At 48.8% G+C, this 26,928-nt stretch overlaps 1 protein-coding gene across 2 annotated transcripts in view; it reads right to left on the bottom strand.

Annotated features, from left to right (window-relative positions):
- TOP2B (DNA topoisomerase II beta) overlaps nt 1-26,928 on the bottom strand; it is a 149,379-nt gene that overhangs the window by 4,115 nt on the left and 118,336 nt on the right. The window contains exons 34-35 of one of the 2 annotated variants that reach the window (XM_069729994.1): nt 20,865-20,990; nt 1,257-1,382 (exon numbers count right to left, since the gene is read on the bottom strand). In XM_069729994.1, the coding sequence (XP_069586095.1) occupies nt 1,257-1,382; nt 20,865-20,990 (252 nt within the window). The remainder of the gene's footprint in view (nt 1-1,256; nt 1,383-20,864; nt 20,991-26,928) is intronic. The other variant, XM_069729995.1, reaches the window with a different exon arrangement.

The following is a 26,928-nucleotide window of genomic DNA, read 5'->3' on the forward strand; positions in this document are numbered from 1 at the left end:
AACCCATCAACATTTTCAAAACTGCTGCATGGTATTAGGATTAACCCTTCAGGTGGTTTTTAGGAATTAATGCAATGGGGCAGGACAGGAATGAAAAGTATTATTTTTACCACCTAAATGTCGCTAACTTCTGGACAGGCCGCTATAGCTGGCAGATTCTAAGGCCAGTATTTGGCCGTGAATTGCCATGGCAAACATCAGGACCACACAATCAAGATCTTCGGGTGCTGATAGGGTTAAAGAGAGCCCCACACTGTTAACTATCTAGATGCCGTAGTCACCATTGACAGCAGCATCTAAGGGGTTAAACAAAGTTGGTTGCTGTCAACATTAATCATGGCTGATGCAGCAGGGTGTCAGCTATAGTGTACAGCAGACAACTGAAGGATTATCAACCATTGTGGGAGGATATTCTCAGTGACTTAAGAGTATTAGAGGAATTTCAACATTCATTTATGGCCATTTTGAATGAAATGTCGCCACAATTATGTAAAGTTCAGTTTTTTTTTATGCACAACGGTCCTGCTCCGCCATCTTGTAAAGTTACCAGTTACATGTAGTGATGAGCGAGCATGCTCGGATGCTGACCAAGTGTATTCGGCGTGCTCAAAAAATATGTACAAGTCACAAAGGCTGCATGTCTCGTGGCTGTTCACAGGCAATTCCTGCATATGTTGCAGCTAACAAACAGGTAATCTCCGCATGTGTTGTAGCTGTCGAACAGCCGCTGGGACTCAGAACTTATTATTCGACCACGCCGAAGACCATTGGTTAGCATCCAAGTATACGAGGACAACAACTTATCCAAACACATTCTCTCATCACTAGTCACAAGCTCTCAATGTTAGTCTAGGAAGGTCCTGTTCTGCCATAGGCGTACACTGAGAAGTGACCTCCAGGACACCCAGCAAACACTGGTGCGATCTGGCAGATCCAAACTGCAGAAGACCAATGGAGCGGTGCCAATAACAGATTATAGCGGCTGGCGAGTATATACTAGGGGCAGGGAACTTACAATAGTGACACCACTCCAGCTGTGAAATAAGACAACCTGCTGGAGTGGTGCTTTAATGAAAGGGACACGGTATAAACTATAGCATTAAGCATGACACTGTGCGTTTAGTCCAGCACTAGGATGGAGGCAGAGCCTCAGGGATTTCAGACTTCACTAAGAAAACAGAAGTACAGCTTGTCATTATTTTCTATTACACGATAACATGCAGAAGGGAAAAGCAGGCCTTTCTTTAGATACTTGCCTTTGGGTGTTGTAGTTTTCTTTGGGGTTCCAAACTCCAAATCATCATCTGAATTCACAAAAGCGTCAGACTTCTTTGGCTTTGGTGGTCGTTTTTGTTTTGGGGTTCCATCTGAAGGGGTTTTTGCTGCAAATGTAGAAGAGTTAAGGTTACATTTCTGGACCTCAAGGGAATGATTGCATTGTACTGCCCTGATTGCATGACGATCAGTCTATCAGAAAGCTATAATTCAATCGAATCATTTCCATATCTAAAGTAGCACAATCCAAGAATAGAAAACATCGACATCTAGAGGTAATGTAATGCTAAGTGAACACTCTAAAACTATCAGCAAAAAAACAATTACGTTTTGTATTTTAAAACTATTTAAGAAAATATTTTTCTTGTCCAAATCACAGGGGAAAACAAGCTGACTGCTCCCCTACAGACTATAGCTCATACATGTCAAACTCAGATTCACGGGCCAAATCGGGCCAGCGGGGTGATTATATTTGGCCAGCCACTGCACTCCGATTGCCCGCCCAGCATTGCATATGCAACTGTATCAGTATCCTGGGTGCAGATACAGCTGAAAGCAATGATCATAATAATAATAAAATAATAATAATAATAAATGATGGAAGCAGGAAGTTGCTGTCTCTCTCCCCGTCTAACATCACTTTGCGCCCCCTGTGCTGAGCACTGAATGGCTTCAGAGAACTCATTGCAGAGACCAAAGCAGCGGGGGACCGCTGAGATTTAAGCATTTATTATACTATATGGAGCATGATGTGGGGCCATTATTCTCTATGGAGGACCATATGGGGCACAATAGTTTGTATGGAGCAAAATATGGGGCTCATTATACTGTATGGAGGACAATGTGGGGCCATTATTCTGTATGGAAGACTATATGGGGCACATTATTTTGTATGGACTACTATGTGGGGCCCATTATACTGTATAGAAGACTATGTAGGGATCACAGTTGAAGCATCATACTGTATTGGGGTCACCATAATTTGCCAGGGGAGGGATGAGGGCGAACAGTAGGGTCATCATACAGTGTGTGTGGAGATATACAGTGTTCGAGGAGCACTTTTGTTGGTATCATACTTTATGGGAGCAATGAAAGGGCAATCTTGGAGCTTCAATAGGAGAAAAATACTTTGGTAAGGGCTGCAAAGTTGTGAGATATACTTTTATGTAACCTCAATTAATATTAAGGGTTTTTTTTTTTTTTTTGGAAAGGGGGAACATCCAATCAGAAGTTCTGCTATGGGGTCCCAACATTTCTATATACGCCCCTGCCAGCGAGGAAATGCCCAATGCTTTAATCATGTGATCTGAATCTTAAAATCTATTAACTAAAATGTCATATGTTTGTGGAATAATCCTTTTAAGTTTGTTTTCATATGAAAAGGTTAATAGTTATATTTGATGACAAGGGGAAACTTCTAAAAATAATTTAAAAAAAAATCTCTACAATTAAAGAAGTATCAAAGTTGACCCAGGTTTTTAATTTTGACCCTCTGTGTATTTGAGTTTGACATCCCTGCTAAGGCTTCACATCGCATGATCTAATTCATTAGGAAAGATTAATGAAAAGGACAAATATAGACATTTATATTGCTTAGCAAACCAAATTTACATTTCCTTTCTATAATATTATGGCTTGGAAGGGAAGGAGCGCCATTTGACTTTTGGAATGCAAAATTGGCTGGAATAGATAGCGGATGCCATGTCACATTTGAAGACCCCTTAACATGCCAAAATAGCAAAAACCCCAACTAGTGACCCCATTTTTGAAACTACACCTCTTGAGGAACTCATCTAAGGTTGTATCATTTTTAACCTTCATGCGATTCACAGAATTGTATAAAAAGAGCAAGTCACCATTTTTTACACTAAAATGTTACATTGGCCTCAAGTTTTCCATTTTCAAAAGTGATAAATAGGAAAAAATTAACTGTACAATTTGTTGTGCAATTTTTCACGAGCACGCAGATACACTATATGTGGTAGAAAACTACTTTTGAGGCACAGTGCAAAGCTCAGAAGGGAACAGGAGCCATACTGGAGTTCACATTTTGCTGGACTGGTTTGAAGGTGCCATATTACATTGTCAGTGCTTTTAAAGTGCCAGAACAGCAGAAACCCTCCATACCTGACCTCATTTTATAAACTACACCCCCAATGAATTAATCTAGGGGTGCACTGAGCATGTTGACACCACAGGTGCCTCACAAATTTATACCACGGGGGAGGAGCTATTTTCCAATTTTTGACTAGTGTCAGCCTCCTAGCGACAGCAGTATACACCCATAGTTACCCTGTGTCCCCCAATGAAGCGATAAATAAATAATAATTACATTTTTACCAGTAAAATGTTGTTTTAGCCTTAAGTTTTTAATTTTTATAAGGGCTAGTAGGAAAAAACGTACCTCACAGTTTATGAAATTTTGCTATGGTTTGCGGGTGCTGGACTCATTGGACGGGCCCCCCGAGATGCTAGAACAGATTCCCCTTAAATGACTCCATTTTACAAACTACTCTTAATTCACTGAAGGGTGTAGTGATAATATTGAAACCATAGGTGTGTTACAGAATGTTGTACCATTGGGCAGTGAAGAAAACAGGATTTTTTGGTTGCTTAAAATCTGTTTCTCGAAGCTTTCATTGGGGGACGCAGGAACCATGGGGTGTATGCTGCTGCCACTAGGAGGCTGACACTATGTACAAAAAAAGTTAGCTCCTCCTCTGCAGTGTACACCCCACGGACTGGCAATATGAACTTCAGTTAGTGAGAAAGCAGTAGGAGAGAAAAACAATAAGGTTGAAAGAACATAACCACAACCAAGAAAACTGTAAAACATGAGAACAGTCACAGAACACAGAACAACAGGAACTGAATAATATGGGAGGGTGCTGTGTCCCCAATGAAGGCTCCGAGAAACAGATTTTACAGTAAGCAACCAAAAAAATCCTGTTTTCTCTATCGCTTCATTGGGGGACACAGGAACCATGGGACGTCCTAAAGCAGTCCCTGGGGCGGGAAAAACAGACTTCCAACAGGTCAGAGGACTCACCATTGCCGCCTGCAAGATCCTTCTGCCTAGGCGGGCATCCGCCGAAGCGTAGGTATGGACCTTGTAAAATTTGGCGAACGTGTGGATGGAAGACCAGGTTGGCGTCTTGCAGGGCTGTAGGGCGGAAGCCCTGTGGTGCACAGCCCAGGAGGCGCCGACTGCCCGGGTAGAGTGAGCCTTAATCCCAGGAGGGGTCACTCTGTTCCTGACCCAGTAAGCCTCCAAAATTGTCGTTCTTATCCAGCGAGCAATAGTCGCCTTGGAAGCTGGCAGGCCTCTATGCGTGCCACCAGGAATGTCGAAAAAAAGAGTGCGTCTTCCGGAAAGAGGCCGTTCTAGCCATATAGATCCTCACCGCCCTGACGAGGTCCAGCTTGTTCAACGATCGCTCCAGGGGATGAGTCGGAGCTGGACAAAAGGAAGGTAGAACGATGTCTTCGTTGAGGTTGAAGGTGGAAACCACCTTAGGAATGAAGGAAGGCGGAGGCCTCAGGACCACCTTGTCCTGGTGGATAACTAGGAAAGGAGCCGGCAAGAAAACAGGATTTTTGGTTGCTTACCGTAAAATCTGTTTCTCGGAGCCTTCATTGGGGGACACAGGAACCATGGGTGTATGCTGCTGCCACTAGGAGGCTGACACTATGCAAATAAAAAAGTTAGCTCCTCCTCTGCAGTGTACACCCTACCGACAGGAAGTAGGATATTCAGTTAGTGAGAAAGCAGTAGGAGAAGCAACATGTAAAAGAGAAAGAATAATATAATAATAAACTTTATATAGCGCCAACAAATTCCACGGCGCTCCATAGATTAACAGTTTCAAACACTCAAAGAGTGTTCAAAGAACTCAAACGTATACAGTAAACAGAGCTGTTCAACTTGGGAGGGTGCTGTGTCCCCCAATGAAGTCTCCGAGAAACAGATTTTACGGTAAGCAACCAAAAATCCTGTTTTCTCTATCGCCTTTCATTGGGGGACACAGGAACCATGGGACGTCCCAAAGCAGTCCCTGGGGTGGGAAAAACAGACTTCCATCAGGTCCGAGGACTCACCACTGCTGCCTGCAGGATCCTCTGCCCAGGCTGGAGTCCGCCGTAGTTCGGCGAAACGTGTGGATGGAAGACCAGGTTGCCGCTTTGCAAAGCCGTCGGCAAAAGCCCCGTGACGTACCGCACTGGAAGCGCCGACTGCCCGGGTAGAGTGAGCTTTATCTCAGGAGGAGGCACTCTTGTTCTTGACCCGGTAAGCTTCGAAAGTTGCCGTTCTGATAGAGTGAGCAATAGTCGCCTTGGAAACCGGCAGGCCTCTACGCACGCCATCAGGGATGGCGAAAAGAGAATCCATCTTTCAGAAAGCGGCTGTGCTAGCCAGGGAGATCCTCACTGCCCTGACGAGGCCCAGCCTGTTCAACGATCACTCCAGAGGATGAGTCGGAGCTGGACAAAGGAAAGGTAGAACGATGTCCTCGTTGAGGTGGAAAGATGAAAACCACCCCAAGAAAGGAAGGAAGGAAGGCGGAGGCCTGGGACCACCTTGTCCTGATGGAAAATCAAGAAAGGAGGTCGGCAAGAAATGGCCGCCAACTCGAAAGCACGGCGGATCGAAGAGATGCACCTGAGAAAGGCCACCTTCCGAGATAGAACTGACAGGGAAAACTCCCTGAGAGGCTCAAAGGGGGAACCCCTAAGAACAACCAACACAACCTTTAAATCCCATGAATCCACAGAGGCCCTGTACGGAGGGACAGTGTGGGCTACTCCTTGAAGGAAGGTCGTAACCTGTGGCTGAGAAGATAACGCCTTCTTAAAAGGGAAGAAGAGCGCAGAAACCTGGCCCTTTAGGGAACTGAGAGCGAAGCCCGAATCCAGTCCTGCCTGAAGGAAAACCAAATGGAAGGCAGGGAAAAAGGACATAGGAGAAAAGCGGTTGGACTCGCATCAACGAAAGTATGCCCTCCAGGTAGGATAGTAAATCCTGCAAGAAGACGAAGGCTTCCCAGCCTGAATTATAGAGTGGCTCATCTGGGCCGAAAGGCCGGACGCTCTTAGAACTGTGGAGTCCACAGCCACACCGTTAAACTGAGCGACCGATAATTCGGGTGGCAGATCGGACCCTGAGACAGCATATCGGGTCCGTTTGGAAGGCACCAGGGGTGTCCGCGAGAAGATTGACGATGTCTGCAGACCAAGACCTCCTGTGCCAATCCAGGACGATCAGAATGACCGGCACCCATCCCGCCTTGATCTTTTTCGACAGCTTGGAAAAGCAAGGGAAGGCGTGGGAACCGATAGGGGAGCACGAACTGCGACCAAGGAATGGCCAGAGTGACAACACCACTGTGAGAGGATCACGGGACCCTGGGCCAACCCGAGGGGCCTTCCTGTTCAATCAGGACGCCATGAGGTCCACCTCTGGAGTCCCCCATTGAAGGGCAATCCGATAGGAAACCTCCTGAAGAACCCTTCCCCCGCCGCGAGGCCCTCGCGGCCGACGAAGTCGGCGGCCTAAAAGTCCATGCCGGGGACATGCACTGCGGAGCTCACCAGGACCGTTGCCTCTGTCCAAAGGAGGATCCTGGAATCTCGGCCGAGGCCAGGGAACGCCGAGTCCACCCCTGGTGGTAGACATATGCCACTGCTGTGTCATTGTCTGTCTGGATTCGAATTGGCAGGCTGCTGAGAATCCTTACCCAGTGAAGGAAAGACAGAAAGATGATCCGGAACTCGAGGACATTGATCGGCCAAGAGGACTCCTGCGCCGACCAACAACCCTGAAAGAACAGGAAACAAAGCCCCGCGCCTCCGCCGAGCGGGCTGGCGTCCGTCGTCACCACCTGCCAGGGAACTGGAAGGAAGGCTGTGAAGGATCTACTCTGGGATAAGAGAAGTGACCTCGGCCACCAGTCGAGGAACCGTTTGACCCAGGAGAAAGCCAGATCGGACGATACAGAGAAAAGACAGACCTGTCCCCTGTGATAGAATAGCCTGCCGAAGAAGTCTTGAATGAAACGGGCGAAGGGAAAATTGCTTCCGATGTTGCAACCAACCTCCTTAGGGCCCTTCAAGGCCCGTCGGAAAGGAGGGGAGCCGAAAACCCTGGAGCAAGCGAACTTCCTGACAAAGGAGGGATATCCTGTCTTCGGGAAGGAAGACTCTGGTCCGACAAGTATCGAAGAACATGCCCGGAGATACGAGGTGCTGAACAAGATGGAACTTCTTCCTGTTGACGAGCCACCCGCAACGGCTAGAATGTCGGGAAAGATGGATAGACTTTCGGGAGCCTGAAACCGAAATTCCTGAGCCTCCATGGAAGAGATTACTGAACGAGGGAATATCATCCTGAAGTGTCTCCGACGAAACTTCCTGTTCAGCAGATTGAGATCCGGACTGGGACGAACCTTGTCGTCCTCTGTCAGTACAAAAAGATTCGAAGAGAAGCCTGTGAACCGTTGAACCGTTCCAGTTCTGGGACGGGAACGATTACCCCGGATTTAAGGAGGGAAGCAATGGCAGTAAAGAAACCCGGGACTAGAGCGGGGTCTCTTGGAGGTTGGGATTTGAAGAAAACGATCCCAGGACCGTGAAATGAAGATTTTGTATCTAGAGGGAACAAGTGCCCTGGCCCATGCGTCCTCTACTGAGGAGACCCAGACGTCCCTGAGGAACAGGAGATGGTTGCCCAGCCTGAGAAACGGGCTGGGGTCTAGTCGTGGGTCATGCCTAGGTGGAACTTCCAGTCCTGGACCTGGATAATCCGCCTTAGGAGTAGCGGGCACGCCAGGAAAGAGTGAGACGAAGAATACCTTCTTCTCTTAACGTGCCTGTGGCCTCTGCTGTTGCGAAGAGGAATCTGATGCCGCGAAAATACGAAAAAGGTCGAAAAGACCGAAGTAGCCGCCTAAGGGGAAGTGGGCGAGGTCTGGAGAAGGGGACTGGTGCCGCCAGTGGCGTCCTTAATAATTTGGTCCAGCTTGGAACCGAAAGGACGTGAACTTTGAAAAGACAGGCTCGTAAGGGACTTCTTTGATGACTCTTGAGCCAAACAGTGCGACGGCTGGCAACAACATCACTGGGCGCCTGTGCGGCAGAAGACGCGACGTCCAGGGAACCAATTATTCCCCTGCGTGAGTAATCTGGGTGGCAACTTCCGCCAGCCGGCCTGATGGAGCTCCAGCTTGAATGCCCCAACGGAGTTGTTTAGCCCCTCAGATACAGACTTTGAAACCCAAGTGGAAGCCAAAGTCGGGCATTGGGATGATGCGGCAAGTTTCGAAAGCCGACTTCACGAAGGATTCCATGATCCAATCGATGGAATCTTTCAGAGCCGCCCCACCGGACAGCATAAGGACTGTGTTGGTGGCAAGTCTAGCAGCCGACGGATCCACAGGGGGAGAGGTCGTTCTCCAACGCCTCTCAATCCGGGACAATGAGATCCGGAGGAAAGAGATTATGAGACTCCAAGACGCTTGTCTCATTGAGAACGTCTGGTCGAATTCGCTCTTTCTCTGGCCAGAAGCTCCTCGAATTCAGGATGAGGAGCCAATACCTTGGGAGGTAGTTTAGACCGTCTAAACGAAACCGCCTGATCTGCGGGTTTCGTAGAGGAATCTTTGATGCCACAGGTCTGATTGGTCGCTCCAATGAGGCTTTGAACCATATCCCTCATGTTAGCGATTTGGTTCGAACCCGGCCCCAAATTATCCTCCGAAGGCGCATCAGAGAAAACCTCGCCTGACTCCGGGGGGAAAGGCCAGGGGGAAGTCGACCACAGAGAAGGACCGTGGGGCGAAGTGGACCGAGAAGAGAACTCAGACCAGCGTTCCTGTCTGGATCTTTCGCGGCCTGTATTAGAAGTCTCGGACGGAGCTTCTTGCGACCCGCTGGCCACTACGGAAGTCTGCAGGGGCAACCGATCTAGCACGGACACAAGGGTCTGGGACACCCGTGTGAGATCTGCTACTGATAGAGTGGCGGGGGGGGGGGGGGGGCTGGGCGGTGAGCATAATGTGGATTGCTGCAGGCCTGCCTGAGAAAAGGTAGGAGGCCGGAAGCGAACTCCCGTAAAAATAGAACGAACGGGTCCGAGGAAAAATTCAGAAGGGAAGAGTATCAGTCTGCGGTGCAGAGCTACTCACGGCAGACGCTGCGGTGGGCATAAGGCGAACACGCAAAGTGTTAGACTAAGGCAGAAGAGGGAGAACAAAAGCAACTTCCCTTAAGATTAGACATGGCGATGAAGAAGCCAGAAGGTTAGTACTCACGACAGGTGATGGATGGAAAGCTGCACCTCATGATGTGGATGGTCCTTAACGCAGGGGTGCAGGCAGACAGAGCAGACTTCTGGGACACTCTTCTGTCCAGGACCGGCTGCAATGCTGAGCCGCAAGGTATGAGGACGCCAGGCTATGCGCTTTGAGGAGCCAGCGCAAAGCGGTCCTGGTGCCGAAAAACCACTTCAGGGGCGCAGGAGAAAGTTGGCGGGGCTAACCGCCAGGATGGCGCTGGTGGGCGGAGCTCACCGACTTGAACCAGTCGGGCGGGAGAAAAGCCCGCCTGATGTAAGGAGGAAGTGGCGGAGTCGCGGCCGGAAGTAGGCCCCGGGGGAAGCCGGGGCCTAAATTAGAGGCCGGCGTCCACCGGTGCAAGACCGCGGCACCGGAGCTGTGCGCCGCGGGTATGAAGCGGCGGGGCAGCCTGGGACAAAGGCATCGCGGCCGCAGAGAGCGGCCGGAGAAGCGTGGCTGCAGGGGCCCGAAGCGGCCTGCAAATGCCGCCGCGCTGGCAAAGATGGCAGGGGAGCCGCCACGCTGGCACAGATGGCGCTAAGGGCAACCGGAATCGTACGGTCGCAGGGGCCAGAACAGGAGGCAGAACAGCCGCAGCTATGGAAGCGGCGCGGCAGACAGAAAAGCACGGCCGCCGTGCGGTAAAGGGATCTCGGCCCGTGCGCGCGGATAAAAAGGCCCCTGCAACTGCGTGCAGCTGCCCGTGCAAACGGGCGACGACCAGTGGGATCCCCCCCTTAGAAGATCTGTATGGGGTGGGATGGAATGGGGAAAATACTCACCTTAAATATCCCACGTCGTTACTAACCTGAAGAGGAATGAGACGTCCAGGGAGCTGATGGACGTCCTCGTCTCCACAACCGACAGGCTCTGGTGGGCGAGTGGGTGGGGGACGGAGCCAGGACCGGACTTCTAAGCACGCTTGTGTGCTAGGATCTTGGTCCTGGTGAGGGATCTATGAGGATACGGGGTGGCAGTACACGCCGTACTCATAGTCCGCACTGTGGGACTACAGGTGTGACTGTTCACCCTGTATCCCTCCGGAAAAACCTGAAAAGAAACGACGCACATTGAGGTAGATAAGGGTCTAATGAAAGACCACCTCCTACTGACACTAAGCTAAACTGAATATCCTACTTCCTGTCGGTAGGGTGTACACTGCAGAGGAGGAGCTAACTTTTTTATTTGCATAGTGTCAGCCTCCTAGTGGCAGCAGCATACACCCATGGTTCCTGTGTCCCCCAATGAAAGGCGATAGAGAAAGGGCCCCAACTCGGAAACGCGCCAGATAGAGGTGATGGCCACAAAAAAGGCCACCTTCCAGGATAAAGAATTCAGTGTTAGGCGGTTTGATGGTGGAGCGCCAAGAGTAGACCCAGGGAGGGAGGGAAAGAGAACCAAATTGCAAAGTCCCCCGCAGCTTCCAGCCGAACAGCTCCGATGGAGGACGCAAGAACAAAGAAAGTAGAATTCAGTCCCAGGAGTGCAGAAGGAATACTTGGACACCAGGTTATATTTAAGCCACAATGTGTTTCAACGGTTAACACAGTCTTCATCAGGTGGACAGACCGGATAAAACTGACAGGGAAACCCCTCTGAGCGGCCCAAAGGGGGACCCCTCAGCACAAGGTTGAGATCCCATGGGTCCACAGGCACCCTGTACGGAGGGACAGCATGGGCTACTCCGTGAAAGAAGGTCTTGACCTGTGGCTGAGAAGATAAGGTCTTCTGGAAGAGCATGGAGAGCGCAGAAACCTGGCCCTTTAGGGAACTAAGGGGAAGGCCCCCATCCAGTCCTGAAGGAAGGCCAAAATTGATGGAAGGGAAAAGGACATAGGTGAGAAGTGGCCGGACTCGCACCATCGGAAGTAAGCCTTCAATGTACGATAGTAGATCCTGGAAGACGAAGGCTTCCTAGCCTGGATGATAGTATGAATCACCCGATCCGAAAGTCCCGACGCTCTTAGAACTGCGGTCTCAACAGCCACGCCGTTAAACTGAGCAACCGAGAATTCGGGTGGCAGATCGGACTCAGACAGAAAATCGGGTCTGTCTGGAAGCCGCCAGGGGGCGTTCGCGAGAAGATTGACAATCTCTGCGAACCAAGATCTCATGGGCCAATCCGGGGCGATCAGAATGACCGGCATCCCTTCCGCCTTGATCTTTTTCAACAGCTTGGGAAGAAGGGCAGGGGTGGAAACGGGAGCACCGATCTGCGACCAAGGAATGGCCAGAGCATCGACGCCCACTGCGAGAGGATCGCGGGACCTTGAGACAAACCGAGGGACCTTCCTGTTGATTAGGGATGCTGTGAGGTCCACATCCAGAGTCCCCCATCGAAGACAAATCTGATGGAAGACCTCCTGATACAAGGATCATTCCCCTGCTGCGAAGCCCTCGCGGCTGAGAAAGTCGGCAGCCCAACTGTCCATGCCGGGGATATGCACCGCGGATATCACCGTAACCGTTGCCTCTGCCCAAAGGAGGATCTTGGATACTTCAGCCGAGGCCAGAGAACTCCGAGTCCCCCCTGGTGGTTGACATATGCCATTGCTGTGGCATTGTCCGTCTGCATCCGAATTGGCAGACCTTTGAGAATGTTTTCCCAGTGAAGGAGAGACAGAAAGATGGCCCGAATCTCGAGGACATTGATCGGCAGGCATGACTCCTGCGTCGACCAACGACCCTGAACAGTCAGGTGACAAAATACCGCACCCCAGCCGAGCAGGCTGGCATCCGTTGTCACCACCTGCCAGTGAACTAGAAGGAAGGACCTGCCCTGGGAGATGAAAGGTGACGTCAGCCACCAGTTGAGGGACCGTTTGACCCGAGGAGAAAGCCGAATCGGACGATCCAGGGAGAAGACGAACCTGTCCCACTGTGATAGAATGGCCTGCTGAAGAGGTCTTGATTGAAATTGGGCAAATGGAATCGCTTCCAATGTTGCAACCATCCTCCCCAGAACCTTCATGGCTGATCGGAAGGAGGGAAGCCGAGGACCCTGGAGCAGGCGAACCTCCCGCTGAAGGATGGACCTCTTGTCTTTGGGAAGGAAGACTCTGGTCTGACGAGTGTTGAAGAGCATGCCCAGAAAAATGAGGCGCTGAGAGGGAACAAAACAGGATTTCTTCCCGTTGACAAGCCACCCGAAACGGGCTAGAGTGTCAAGGAAGATGGACAGACTTTCGTGAGCCTGAGAAAAAGACGGAGCCTTTATGAGGATGTCGTTGAGATACGGAAAAAGTACCAGGCCTCTGACCCTCAAGATGGCTATCAGTGCTGCCATGATCTTCGTGAAAACTCCAGGGGCGGTAACGAGACCGAACGGCAGGGCGACGAACTGAAAATGCTCCTGAAGTACTGCAAAACGCAGGAATTGGTGATGTCCCGGGAATATCGGGACATGGAGGTAGGCGTCCTGGATGTCTATGGAGCACAGAAACTCCTGAGCCTCCATGGAAGCAATTACTGAACAAAGGGATTCCATCCTGAAGTGTCTGAGACGAACCCTCTTGTTCAGCAATTTGAGATCCAGAATGGGACAAACCTTGCTGTCTTTTTTCGGTATGACAAAAAGATTTGAATAGAACCCTGTGAACCGTTCTTTTTCTGGAACGGGAACAATTACCCCGGATTTGAGGAGAGAAGCGATGGCTGCAAAAAAACTCAGAACTAGAGCGGGGTCTCTTGGAGGTCGGGTTTCGAAGAAACGATCCCAGGGCCGTGAAACGAACTCTATTTTGTATCCCGAGGATACAACTTCCCTGACCCATGCGTCCTCTACTGAGGAGATCCAGACGTCTCTGGAGAAGAGGAGATGGCCGCCCAGCCTGGGAAGTGGGCTGGGGTCTTGTTGCAAGTCATGCTGAGGTGGACCTTCCAGACCTAGACGTGGAGGATCTACCTTGGGAGTAGCGAGGGCGCCAGGAAGGAGTGGGTCTAAAGGATACCTTCTTCTCTTGATGTGCCTGTGGCCTCTGCTGTTGGGCAAAGGAATCTGACGCCACGAAGTGACGAAAAGGCCGGAAGGACCGAAATTGCCGCCTAGGAGGAAAGCGGCGAGGTTTAGACTGGGGAAGAAGTGAACTTGTGCCCCCAGTGGCATCCTTTATGATTTGGTCCAGCTTAGAACCAAAGAGACGTGAACCCTGAAAAGGCAGGCTGGTAAGGGACTTTTTTGAAGACAAGTCCGCCTGCCAGGCCTTGAGCCAAACGGTCCGACGGATGGCCACAGCACTGCTGGACGCCTGAGCCACACAAGACGCGGCATCCAGGGAAGCGGAGACCAGGTATTCACCCGCATGGGAAATCTGGTTGGCAAGCTCTGCCAGCGGTCCAGATGGGGTCCCGTCCAGGATGCCCCGACGGAGTTGTCTGGCCCATTCGGAAACTGATGTTGAGACCCAAGTGGAAGCAAAAGCCGGGCAAAGAGTAGGATGCAGCCACTTCGAAGGCTGACTTCGCAAAGCTCTATTATTAGAGTCTTTCAGAGATGCTCTGCCGGATAGCAGACAGACCGTGTTGGTGGACAGCCTGGAAACTGGAGGATCCACCGAAGGGGAAGCAGTCCAATTAGCGGTGAGCTCCGGAGAAAAGAGACCTAAAACGCCAAGGCGCTTTCCTCTCTGAAAGCATCTGGTCAGGTTCTCTCTTTCTCTGGTCAGGATCTCCTCGAATTCAGGGTGAGGAACGAAAAACTTGGAAGTTGGTTTTAACCGTCTAAACGAAACCGCCTGATCTGTGGGGTCCGTAGAGGAGTTTTTGATGCCACAGGTCTGACTTATCGCTCCAATGAGGTTCTGAACCATATCCCTCATGCTAGAGATTTGGTTCGGGCCCAGCTCCGAAATATCCTCCGAAGGCGCATCTGAGAACGCCTCGCCTGACTCAGGGGAGGAGGACCGGGGGAGGTCGACCGCAGAGAAGGGCCGTAGGGCAAGATGGAACGAGAAGAGGACTCAGACCGGCATTCCTGTCTGGATCTTTTGCGGCCTATATTGGAAATCTCGGACGGAGCTTCCCGCGACCCGCTGGCTACTGTGGAAGTCTGCAGGGGCAGGCGATTGAGTACGAACACAAGGGTCTGGGACACCCGTGTAAGATCTGCTACCGATTATGACAGAGAAGAGGCCCAGCCAGGGGTGGGGACTTCACTCTCAGGCAGAGCAGCACAGGGGTCCTGAGTGACAGACATAATGGGGTTGCTGCAGGCCTGACAGAGGGGAGAGGACTGACCTGAGGGAAGTTTGCGGTTACAAGTCGAACACGCAAAGTGCTTGACTAAGGCAGAGGAAGTAGAGGAAGAAGTAGGAGGATGAGAGCGACCACCCTTAGAATTAGACATGACGAACAGGTCCCTGAAGAAAATGCCAGAGGGTGCAGAGCTACTCACGGCAGACGAAAACGGATTCCAGGTGAAGGAAGCTGTCCGGCTAGCAGATGGACCTCCAGGGAGAAGTAGCCCCTCAGGCAGGAAAGGCAATGTAAGCTCCTGCCGCAATCCGAGGAACCGTGCAGATGGTGACCGCTATAGGACGCCAGAATGTGCGCTCTAGAGGCGTTGTATGACGCCAAAATAAGATCTGCAGCTGTGCAGTGGAGAGGACAAAGCTAGCCGTGCGCCCAGGAGCACCAAGATGGCGCCGGTGGGCGGAGCAGTCATTGGTGGGTGGGAGAAAAGCCCGCTCGATGAAAACAGAAGTGGGCGGAGCTGCAGAAGACTGGGCCTACATTAGAGACCGGCGACCGCCAGAAAAAGGCAGTGCAGCCGCCAGTGAAGGAAGGCAGCGCGGCTGCCTAAAACAGGCATCCGCGCAGGCACAGCGGCGACCCCCCGTGCAGCCCGGCCAAAAGAAACTGCGTCGTTGTCCTGAGAATAGAGGAGGTACCTCGATCAAAAAGGGTATCAGACGTCCCGTGTGCTGATTACGAAATGTCCTCGTCTCCTCCAACCGACAGGCTCTGGTGGGCGAGTGGGTGGGAGACGGGGCTAGGACCGGTCCGGATCCTCTAAGCACGCTTGTGTGCTGGGGGTCTTGGTCCTGATGAGGGATCTATGAGGATACGGGGTGGAAGTACACGCCGTACTCAGTCCGCATTGTGGGAATACAATTGTGACTATGCACACTGTATCACTCTGGAAACCTGAAAGGGAACGACGCACGTTGAGGTAGATAAGGGTCTAATAAAAGACCAGTGTCCACCTCCTACTGACACTAAGCTAAACTGAAGTTCATAATGCCAGTCGCTGGGGTGTACACTGCAGAGGAGGAGCTAACTTTTTTTTCACACATTTTCTGCTGAAACGTGGCAATATCCCATATGTGGCTGTACAGTACTGCTTAGCCACACAGCAAGACTCAGAAGGGTCAGAGTGCTATTTGACTCATAGAGAACAAATTATTGTAGAATACTTTGCATAGTCCATATACAGTGATCTCATTTTGGAAATTATACCCGTCTGGGAGTTTATCTAGAGGTGTAGTGACGATTTTGACTCCATTTGTGTTTTCCAGAAACAAGCAGAAGTGTATGTTGCCGAGTGAAAATTGCAAATTTGCCATTGTGCCGTAAATTTTGCCCAGCTCGTTCTCCTGGAGACGTGTGGGCTCTCATCGATACAGAAATGCCAAACATACAAAACCTAAGATAAAAACAAAATGAGCAAATACCCTGCAGTAAATAAATACATAGCAATAGTGCATGAAAACAACATAGGGTACTTGGTTAACATAATTTTGAACAAAAAAAAAAACCCATAAAAGCCATTGCACAGCGTTAAGGTGACCCTATTTGGGGCTTATTCGGAACTTATTCACATTTGCACCATTTGACATATGGTAAGGTTTTAATAGTAAAGGTTAGGACCATCTTGAATAAGGTCACCTTGACACGGTGATGTGGCTTTTACATTTTTTTAATTACAATTATGTTAAGGAAGTACCCCAAGTTATTTTCATGCACTATTGGTATTTATTTATTTACTGCAGGATATTTCCTCATCTTGTTTTTATCTTAGGTTTTGTTTCTTTAGTGGCCAGCGTGAACATACACCTACATGTTGTATGCATACCAACGTATATTCCAAGGTTATCTATAAGATGCGCCATTTATGGCACTTGGCCTCGCTCATCACACTTGCCCTGTAGCAGTGGCAAGAGGGGCGATAGTTGGGGGGTTGATGTCACCTTTGTATTGTCGTGTGACATCAAGCCCAGAGGTTAATAATAAAGAGACGTCTATAAGACGCCCTCATTACTAACCATATAGTCATATAAAAAAAAAACATCCAGAATAAAGTCCTTCAATTGAAAGAATGACAGACATCATTATCCATTCCACTGAAGCCATGGTCTCATGTAATAAAACAAAAATAAAAAACAACCATATTCCTCACCTGTCCATCGTTCTATCCCGCACCGTAATCCATGTCTGGGGATAAACAGTTTTCAACCTGGATGGTGCCAAGATGACCCCGTCCAGTCTGAGAACCTCTGAAGAATGAACTGCTGTGAGCGCAACCTCAGTGACTAGCGGTGACGTCATTGAGGTTACTGCAGACACTGAGGCTGTGATCCCAGCTTGGCCCCTGAACTGCGGTGAAATCAGTGAGATCAGTGCTGCACTGTGAGACTTTTTCTCACTGTCGTAGCGGTGATCTCACAGAGGTCACCGCAGTTCAGGGGCCCTGCTGGTCAAACTGCCTTAGTGATCAGCGTAAATCTTGATGACGTCACCGCTAGACAATGATGATGTGCTCGCAGTAGCTCATTCCTCAGTGGTTCTCAGCCTGGATGGCCCTATCTTTGTACCATCCAGGTTGAAAACGTTTCGTCCCCAGACGTGGATTATGATGTGGGACAGAATGATGGATAGGTGAGGGATATGGTTCTTTTTTTATTTTTGTTTCATTACAGGACACAATAGCTTCAGTGTAATGGGTAATGACGAAAGTATAGTTTAATTTAGATTCATTAATGGAACTGAGTGTATGTATCCAAATCTGCGCTGCTGATAAAGATGAATGGCGGATGATATTCTTCAAAGCATTGTTTCAAACAGGTTAATAGTCAATGAGTTTCAAGGTCATGCAGGACCTCTTCTTCAGGACAAAACCTTACCTCCCAGATGCACCCCATGTTTTTAACCATTCAAGACCCTATTTGCGCTTTATTTGCTCTACAGATTTTCCACTTCTATTCTTTCAATTAAAGGACTTTTTCTGAGCGTGTGTTTATTTACAATATAACCATAGGACACTATGCATAATCTGAAAAAGATTAACCGTGGCTCCTCCTCTGCAGTATACACCCCTGGATGGCCCTGCAGAGGAGGAGCCATGGTTAATCTTTTTCAGATTATGCATAGTGTCGCCTCCTAGTGGACAGCAGCATAACACCCATGGTCCTGTGTCCCCCAATGAGGCGACAGAGTAATAGGTGAGAGCCCACAATGTTTTTTAACTTATTTAAACAATTAAAAACAAAGGTGTGGGAACCCCTCTATTGTTGATAACCAGCCTCGCTAATGCGGACAGCCGGGGGTTTCAGCCTGCAGCTGTCAGTTTTGCCTGGCTGGGGGTACGACGTCAATTTAAAAAAAAAAAAATCAATCATTTATTTATAGCGCAATTAATAGGTCAATTTATGCCACTTTTCCTGGTGTCTGTTCAGTGGTGTCATTTTTAGAATTGCACAAAACTGTGGCAAAAGCGCTTTTATGCAGGCCTAAAAAGAAACGCCGCTCACTCATAGGCCAGATGGCATCCACATTGTCTCCACCTGCCTCATTATAGGGATCTTCTGCCAGAATCACATATTTCAGAGATTTACAAGGAAGCCCTGGTGTTCGTGCTCAGCGGAGAGCGCAAGATAAATGTGAGTTGAGCCTTAGGGCTCATTCCCACTTGCGATGAAATAGGACGAATGCAATCGGATTGCGTTCGGACCAATGTTATTCTATGATTGTGTCTTTATCTGCATTTTTGTTTCCAGCTCGGATCAGATCACAATTGGACTGGAAAAAAGTCGCAGCATGATGTGATTCTAATCAGAATTCGGATTGCATCCCACAATAGAAGTCAATAGGTGCGAGAAAAACAAACAAAACACACAGCACTCGGACCATACAAGTGCTGTCCGATTTTTACACACCAATCATAAAAGCCACTAATTTATATGCAGGTATAGTAAAATCACACTGACAGGTTAGAATAGAATAGATATGATATATACATATAGAATACATATAGAATAGACACACATACATGTGTATTTATATTACATAGATAGAAGAAAAGCCAGTAATTCAGCACCCGCGGTAGTGTAAAAACACAGCAGGAGCTGACAGGATAGAAGACATGGATTACATACAGTAAATACATATAGAATAGGTAGATATTTAGATGTCTGTGACAAATCCAATTAGCACAGTGTGTGCGCAAATTACTGTATATGTATTTATGAAAGTTTTTTTTTTCCATAAAAAATAGCATTCCCGTGCAATTTTGAAAACGAACAGAGGGAAAGCCATCAACTGGGAGCAGATGTTTATAGCCTGGGAGGGGGTAATACCCATGGAGCTTCCGCGGCTATTAATATCAGCTCACAACTGTATACTTAGCCTTTACTGGCTATTAAAATGGGAGTCCCCCCAAAAAAGACGTGGGGTCCCCCCATAATTTATAACCAACAAATGCTATGCAGACAGCTGCGGGCTGATATTAATAGCCTAAGAAGGGGCCGTAGAAACTGCCCCCCCCAGGCTAAAAACATCAGCTCTCAGTCGCCTCAGAAAAGGTGCATCTCTAAGATGCGTCAATTCTGGCACTTAGCCTCGCTCTTCCCACTTGCCCTCGCTCTTCCCACTTGCCCTGTAGCAGTGGCAAGTGGGGTAATATTTAGGGGGGTTGGAGAAGCGTCTATAAGACACCTATTCATTACTAATCCTATAAGACACAGCCAGAATAAAGTTCTTTATCTGAAAGAAATACACAGACTTCATACAACCTCACCCAATTCCTGCGAAGCCCTCGATGTCCTGTAATAAAAGTAAAATAAAAAACCAACAATATACCATACCTGTCCGTTGTTGTGTCCCACGCCATAATCCATATCTAGGGGATAATTAGTTTTCAACCAGGACAGTGCCAAGATGCGACCGTCCCGGCTGAAAACCACTGGTGAATGAGATGCTGTGAGCGCAGCTTCAGTGACTAGCGGTGCTGTCACTGAGGTGGCGCATCCTCACAGCCTGAACTGTGGCGACCTCTGGATCGTGGGAAAATGCCAGTGCAAGAATTGTTTTTGCATCATTATATTCTGAGAGGTAAAACTTTTATTTCTCTGATGACTGAGCAGTCTGCGGCTTGCTTTTTGTGGGACGAGATGATGTTTTCATCTATACCACTTTTATTTGCAGTTGGCTTTTTGATCACGTCTTATTGTTCACAATGTATTCCACTTTTGTGGCGGTATGATGAAAAAAATCTCCCCCCACCGTTTTTTTTTTTCTTTCAATGTATTTCACCTGAAGGGGTTAGTTTGTGTGACAGTTTTATAGAGCAGGTCAGTTCCAGTTGAGGCGATTCCAAATGTGTGTACTTTTTTTTATTTTACATAAATATACATATTTAATAGTATAATATTTTTTCACTCTGTGTAAGTTTCTTTTTTTTTTACATTTTAACTTGAAGTCCCATAGAGTGACTAACATTTATTACTCTGATAGCTGGCATAACGCATTGCAATGCACCAGCACTACATTATACCTGTCAATGTTACACCTTTTAAGACCATGTCCCTGGCATAGTCTAAACAGGCCACCGTAGATGGCAGACCCAGAGGTTGCCATGATGACCTCGAATTGTCACAGCAACGATCAGTAGCCCACAATGACATTGCTGGGGTGTAAATCGCGTGAGAAAGGGAGCCCCCTCCCTTTCCCTGCTTTCTAAATCACAGCATTTTGTAGTTTACAAAGCTGGGGGCGGTGAGGGCACTGCTCCTGGCTGTGACTTCTGGGGTTCGGCTATCACTTAAGCAGAACTCCTGGCGGCGATTGCACAGTCACTGCTACTGTGCCCACATGATCGCCTTGATGTAAAATAACATCATTTTATGGAAACCCCTTCCCGACCATGATGTAAACTTATGTCAAATGTTGTGAAAAGGTTAAAAGGTGAAATAAAACAATGCCCCAGAGTGGTCTTTTACATTTCTAGTTTTGTCTATTGTTATAATTATTGAATGTCAGCTTTACCTTTCTTGGCAGATGGCTTGCTTGCTGGTTTTTCTGTAGATTTGAAGCTAAAGGTTGAAGAGTAGAGGGGGGAAGGCTCATCATTGTGGTCATCATCATCATCGCTGTTGAATTTGGGAACATCTTCTAATCAATAAACAATACAGAAATTAATCAATCCATCGAGTAACAACCTTCAAGTATCACATAGTTCTGGCATAAGCAGTGCTTCATTAATCCAGGGCAGTTGCGTAAAACTGCTGAAAAGGTCACAACTCAAAATTACACTAACATTAAGGCAGTTTTAAAATATGACAAATTCACGAAGAGGTACTCCAGCGCTCCCTTCATAAATTAGGGCCAGGGAGTTCATCACAAACAAACCAGCTGCCTACTCTTAATTTTGATCCCTTCATAATATTGTCCCTTCAAGCAATAGTTATTCTATTTGCTGTGTTATTATACTTTAATTCTCAAAAATGCCATTACAGTGATATTAAAAGCCAATAAGCATTGATGTGGCCATGATTCTGGATGACAATATCTTGTATTCTGGCACCAATGGCTTTAAAAGACCAACAGCTCAAGTTTAGCGCATGAAACACTTTAATTTCACTTGTTTCTTCACATCAAAACTCTTCCAAAATTCTACATCCCGGGATACACAAATAAGCAGAACTGATTTTCAGTTGCAGTGCACAAGAATGGATTCAAATCAATATATTCCCATATACCACACCTGTAGCACGAGAGCTGAAATCAATCAGTAGTGACACGAAAAGTTGTGGTGTAGGCCGAGCCTTAGGATTGCACTTGGAACTAGTGATGAGCGAATCAGGCAGGAATTTTAATTCACCTGTTTCAGATTTTCCTGGGACACTTGATTTGTGAAGAATTAAATGTCCCTTATTATGCTCCAAGGCTTTCTAGATAATTGCAAGATGATGCACCCGTCTGGTCCTCAGGAAAATACTACACAAGCATGCGAAAGATCTCAAAGTCATGATGTCGCTCAAATTGCGCCATGACCTGCATGGGACTCTTCCAGACCTCATCAGAACTGGAGGTCCGGGCTCCATGTGAGAGGCTCGACATTTCAGAGCACGCAGTAGGGATCATAAGATGTGATGTGGGGAGTGGAGGAGTTGGGCGGTAAAAAGAGTAAAAGGTTCCTTTTTTAACCTTTTGATGGCACTTTATAGCTCAGAAAAATGATGTCCAACGGCACCATCTTGCCAAATCTGTGTGAAAGCGAATAAAAAAAAATGTGCATTTTGACTGATTCGCTTTTTTTTGGAAAAATTTGAGTGGAATTTTTTTCCGCTTGAATTTATTCACTCATCTGTACTTGGAACCACTGATTATCTGCACGTCAGAAATGCATGTCAACGTCCACTTTGCACTGAATTTTGGCCAAAGGAGACCAGAACAACTTTAACCCCTTTACCCCCAAGGGTGGTTTGCACGTTAATGACCAGGCCAATTTTTACAATTCTGACCACTGTCCCTTTATTAGGTAATAACTCTGGAACACTTCCATGGATCCCAGTGATTCTGAGAATGTGACATATTGTACTTTATGTTAGTGGTAAAATTTCTTTGATATTGCATTTATTTGTGAAAAAAACAGAAATTTGGCGAAATGTAGACATTTTCATGCCCTAAATGACAGAGATGTGTCACACAAAATACTTAATTAGTAACATTTCCCACATGTCTACTTTACATCAGCATAATTTTGGAACTAACATTTTTTTTGTTAGGGAGTTATAAGGGTTAAAATTGAAAACCGCGATTTCTCATTTTTACAACACCATTTTTTTTTTAGGGACCACATCACATTTGAAGTCACTTTGAGGGGTCTATATGATATAAAATACCCAAATGTGACCACATTCAGGACGTTTATTTACCCTTCAGGTGCTTCACAAGAATTTTTGGAAGGTTTTAAAAAAATAAAAAAAATTTACATTTAACTTTTTTCACAAAAAATTTACTTCAGATCCATTTTTTTTTCCCAAGGGTAACAAGAGAAATTGGACCCCAAAAGTTGTTGTGCAATTTGTCCTGAGTACGTTACTACCCCGTATGCGGGGGTAAACCACTGTTTGGGCGCTCAGCAGAGCTCGGAAGGGGCGCCATTTGACTTTTTCAAAGCAAAATTGCCTGGAATTGAAATTGGACACCATGCCGCGTTTGGAAAGTCTCTGATGTGCCTAACAGTGGGAACCCCCCCACAAGTGACCCCATTTTGGAAACGAAACCCCCAAAGAACTTCTCTAGATGTATGGTGAGCACTTTGAACTCCCAAGTGCTTCACATAAGTTTATAACGTAGAGCCTTAAAAATACAGAATTATATTTCTTTCTCGCCTCATTGGGGGACACAGGTAACCATGGGTGTATGCTGCTGTCACTAGGAGGCTGACACTATGCAAATAAAGAAGAAGTAACTCCTCCCTGGCAGTTTACACCCTCCGACAGGCACCAGGCAACTCAGTTTTTGCTTAGTGTCTGTAGGAGGCAGACCCCAGATCCGCATTTCTTTTTACAGGGATTTGTTTTGTTTATTAACCTTTTCCCTTTCTTTTTCAGACTCTTTTCTTCAGGGTAACAGGGTGCAGTTTTTCTCACTCTGTTATCCCCACTTTGAGCGACCGAGAGAGCAGTGTTGTATTACCCACATTGCACCCTCTCGGATCCGCTGGGCAGGACTTGTCCCCTGTCACACTTTCGGGTGTTCAGGGTGACCTCTTCTCGGTGGCCAGTCCTGCCCGCTTCCCCTCCTCATCCCTCTCCTCAGAGTGGGCTGAGAGGAAGACTGCGGTCACTTCCAGTGACCCTCTCCCTCTGGTTAGGGGTTGACGCCGTCTTCTGCGTCGAAGAGTTCGTGGCGCGGGAAGGAGGACTTCTTCCAGGACCCTCTCCCACCAGGGATCCTGATGGTTCCTCATCTCCAGGTAGGGAGTCTTCAATCAACAACCCCCCCCCCCCCCTCCCGCCAGCGATCTACATAGATCTTACCAGGCTTCCTTTTGATAGGGGACAGGGCCGCATTTTCAGGTGCCGGGATGCGCTACACCAGCGGGGAAAGATCGCATAACGCTGGCATTTTTTCCCTCCTTTTATTTAAACTTGCAGGCGTGCGCGGCCGCCATTTGTTTCTGCCTCTCCCGGCTTTTTCTCCTTCTTTTGGCGCTTGCGCGCCCTCTTGTGGCGGCCGGCATTATTGCGACCGGGAATTTTTCAGCGCTCTGGGGGCGCTTTCTTCTATTCCCCCTTCGGCGCCTGTCCACACCCACAGCGTCGCGCGATCTCCGCGCTCTTTCTGCTGCTTCCTGCCCCCTGTCAGCGTCTGCTCACCGCGTGGGACACAGGATTCTCGGGGGAACACAGGCACCTGCGGCTACCGCTGTAGCTGTTTTTCAGCAGGCTCAGCACTACTGCTCCCTCGGGCTCAACTCCTCCCGGCAGTACTTCTCCGCACCTGGACAAGGTAATATCCACCTATGTCCGACGCCACCCCGGCCTTTGCCACTACGGCCACCCATTAGGCCTGCGCTCATTTTAAGAAAAAGTGGGCCTCAGGTCAGCCTTCTCCTTTCTGCCCGTCCTGCGTTCCTCCCACCATGTCAGTCCCTCAGGAAGCTCCTAGGTCCCGGGATGAGTGCACCCCCCCTCCCCCAGAGTGGGCTGTTGCTATGTCTCAATCAGTGTCCGACCTGACTAAGGTTTCTCAGTCCCTGGCCCAGGCACTTGAACACATCCCGTTTCTCTCTAATGCCACCAGTGCCACGAACGCCTCACACGGCGATTCGCTCGCACCTGTCCTAGACCCTCACAGAGGCAGACCGGACAAGAGAGACAGAAAACGGACCTTATCTAGATCCTCTTCCAGTTCCCTGGACGGGATTCCCCTATCTGCCCGTTCCCCCTCCTCGCAGGCGGACGTCGGGTCTGACCTATCCTCTCAGTCGGAATCTGACTCTGATGCAGATCAGACTTCCGGAACACAGGAGATGGTCAATAGCCTTATTTCAGCTATCATTCAGACGCTTGAACTAAAAGAGGATGAGGCAAGCTCTCAGGACGTCTCCATTGCGTTTAAACGGATTAAACGTCCCTCTAGGTTTTTTCCTAATCACAGGGAGTTTGACAACCCTACCTCTACACACTGGGGAAACCCTGGCAAGCGTTTCCCTGGCAGGAAACGGCTTGACGTGTTATACCCTTTTCACTTCGACCTTGTCTCCAAATGGTCCGAGTCTCCTAAGGTCGACACGCCCGTCTCCAGGCTATCCTCGCAGACTGTTCTGTCTATCCCGGACGCGGCTTCCCTTAAGGACCCCACAGACAGGCAAATCGAGGCATTAGCAAAATCGTCATTTGAGGCTTCCGGAGCCTCCCTCTGCCCTAGTTTCGCCTCTTCCTGGGTAGCCAAGGCTGTGTCGGCCTAGGCCAAGACCCTGCGCAGAGGCATTTTGGCCTCTGCTCCTGCTGAGGAACTGTCTGACTTGGCGGATCAGATTTCTCTTGCGGGTAAATACCTCATGAATGCCTCCCTTGATGCAGCGGCCTGCTCCACCAGGGCTAACAGCAACATTGTGGCCATTCGCCGGATTCTCTGGCTAATGGCGTGGAACGCTGACCCCGCTTCTAAAAAATCTCACTGGTCTGCCCTTCCAGGGTTCTAGACTCTTCGGCACGCAGCTGGATCAAATGATCTCGGACGCTACAGGTGGTAAGAGTACCTCGTTACCCCAGTCCAAGCCGAAACGTCCCTTCCACTGGAGGGGCCCCCAGTCTTTTCGTCCCTTTCGGTCCTTCGCCTCATCAGGAAACCCCAACCAGGAACTTTCTTCCTCGCAAGGAGACCGAAGAAAACCTTCTTTCAGGCCTCCACCGCGCTGGAGGGCTAAGAGCCACCCCGCAAGACCCTCTGGATCTCGGGGCCACAGGTCCTCTAATAAATGACGGGTCGCCCCCACCTGGAAATCCCTCCAGGGTGGGAGGCCGGCTTCTCCTGTTCTCAGAGGTTTGGCTTTCAGTAGTCGACGACGCCTGGGTCAGGCTACAAGATAGAATTTTCTTCACCCCCAGGAAGACGTTTCCTGCTCTCTCGTCCAATCAAACAGCCCTCCCACCTCTCAGGACTTCTCCAGGCCGTCGATTCGCTCCTCGCCTCAGGTGTCGTAGTTCCGGTGCCTCATCGCGAGCGGTTTTTGGGTTTTTACTCAAATCTGTTCATGGTTCCAAAAAAGGACGGCTCTCTCCATCCAATTTTGGATCTCAAACAGCCGAACCTCCATCTCCGGATTCGGCGTTTCAGGATGGAATCTCTACGCTCGGTGATCGCGTCCATGGATATGGGAGAGTTTCTGTGTTCCGTGGATATCCGAGATGCGTACCTTCACGTCCCTATTTGCGTACGACATCAGATTCCTCCGGTTCGCGATCCAAGGTCATCACTATTAGTTCACGGCCCTCCCTTTCGGTCTGGTGTCTGCGCCCAGGGTCTTTACGAAAGTCATGGCAGCTGTCATGGCCATCCTACGTTCAAAGGGGATTCTGGTAATCCCATACCTCGACGACCTTTTGATCAAGGGTCCATTCCGTCGGGATTGCAGCCAGAGCCTCCAGCTTACTCTGGGCACGCTTCTTCGCCTCGGCTGGATAATCAGTTACCAGAAGTCTTCCCTGATTCCAACTCAGCGACTGGAGTTCCTGGGTATGGAATTCGACACCTCTCAGGCTCAGGTCTTTCTTCCCAAGGAGAAGTTCCTTTCTCTTCGTCGGGGGGTCAGTGCACTAAAGAGCCCAAATCCCCAGTCTCTCCGCTTCGCCATGAGGGTTCTGGGAAAAGATGGTCGCCTCCATGGAAGCGGTCCCCTATGCCCAGTTCCACTCTCGTCCCTCCAGCTGGCCGTTCTGTTGGCCTGGGACAGGAATCCACTTTCCCTGGATCGCCCGTTTCGCCTCTCTCCCAGAGTGAAACAGTCCCTCTCTTGGTGGACGCTGTCCACCTCCATGCTGCGCGGGAGGTCATTTCTCCCTCCCCGCTGGCAGGTGATCACCACCAACGCCAG

The sequence above is a fragment of the Ranitomeya imitator genome, chromosome 6 (assembly GCF_032444005.1).
Source record: "Ranitomeya imitator isolate aRanImi1 chromosome 6, aRanImi1.pri, whole genome shotgun sequence".
Lineage (NCBI taxonomy): Eukaryota > Metazoa > Chordata > Amphibia > Anura > Dendrobatidae > Ranitomeya > Ranitomeya imitator.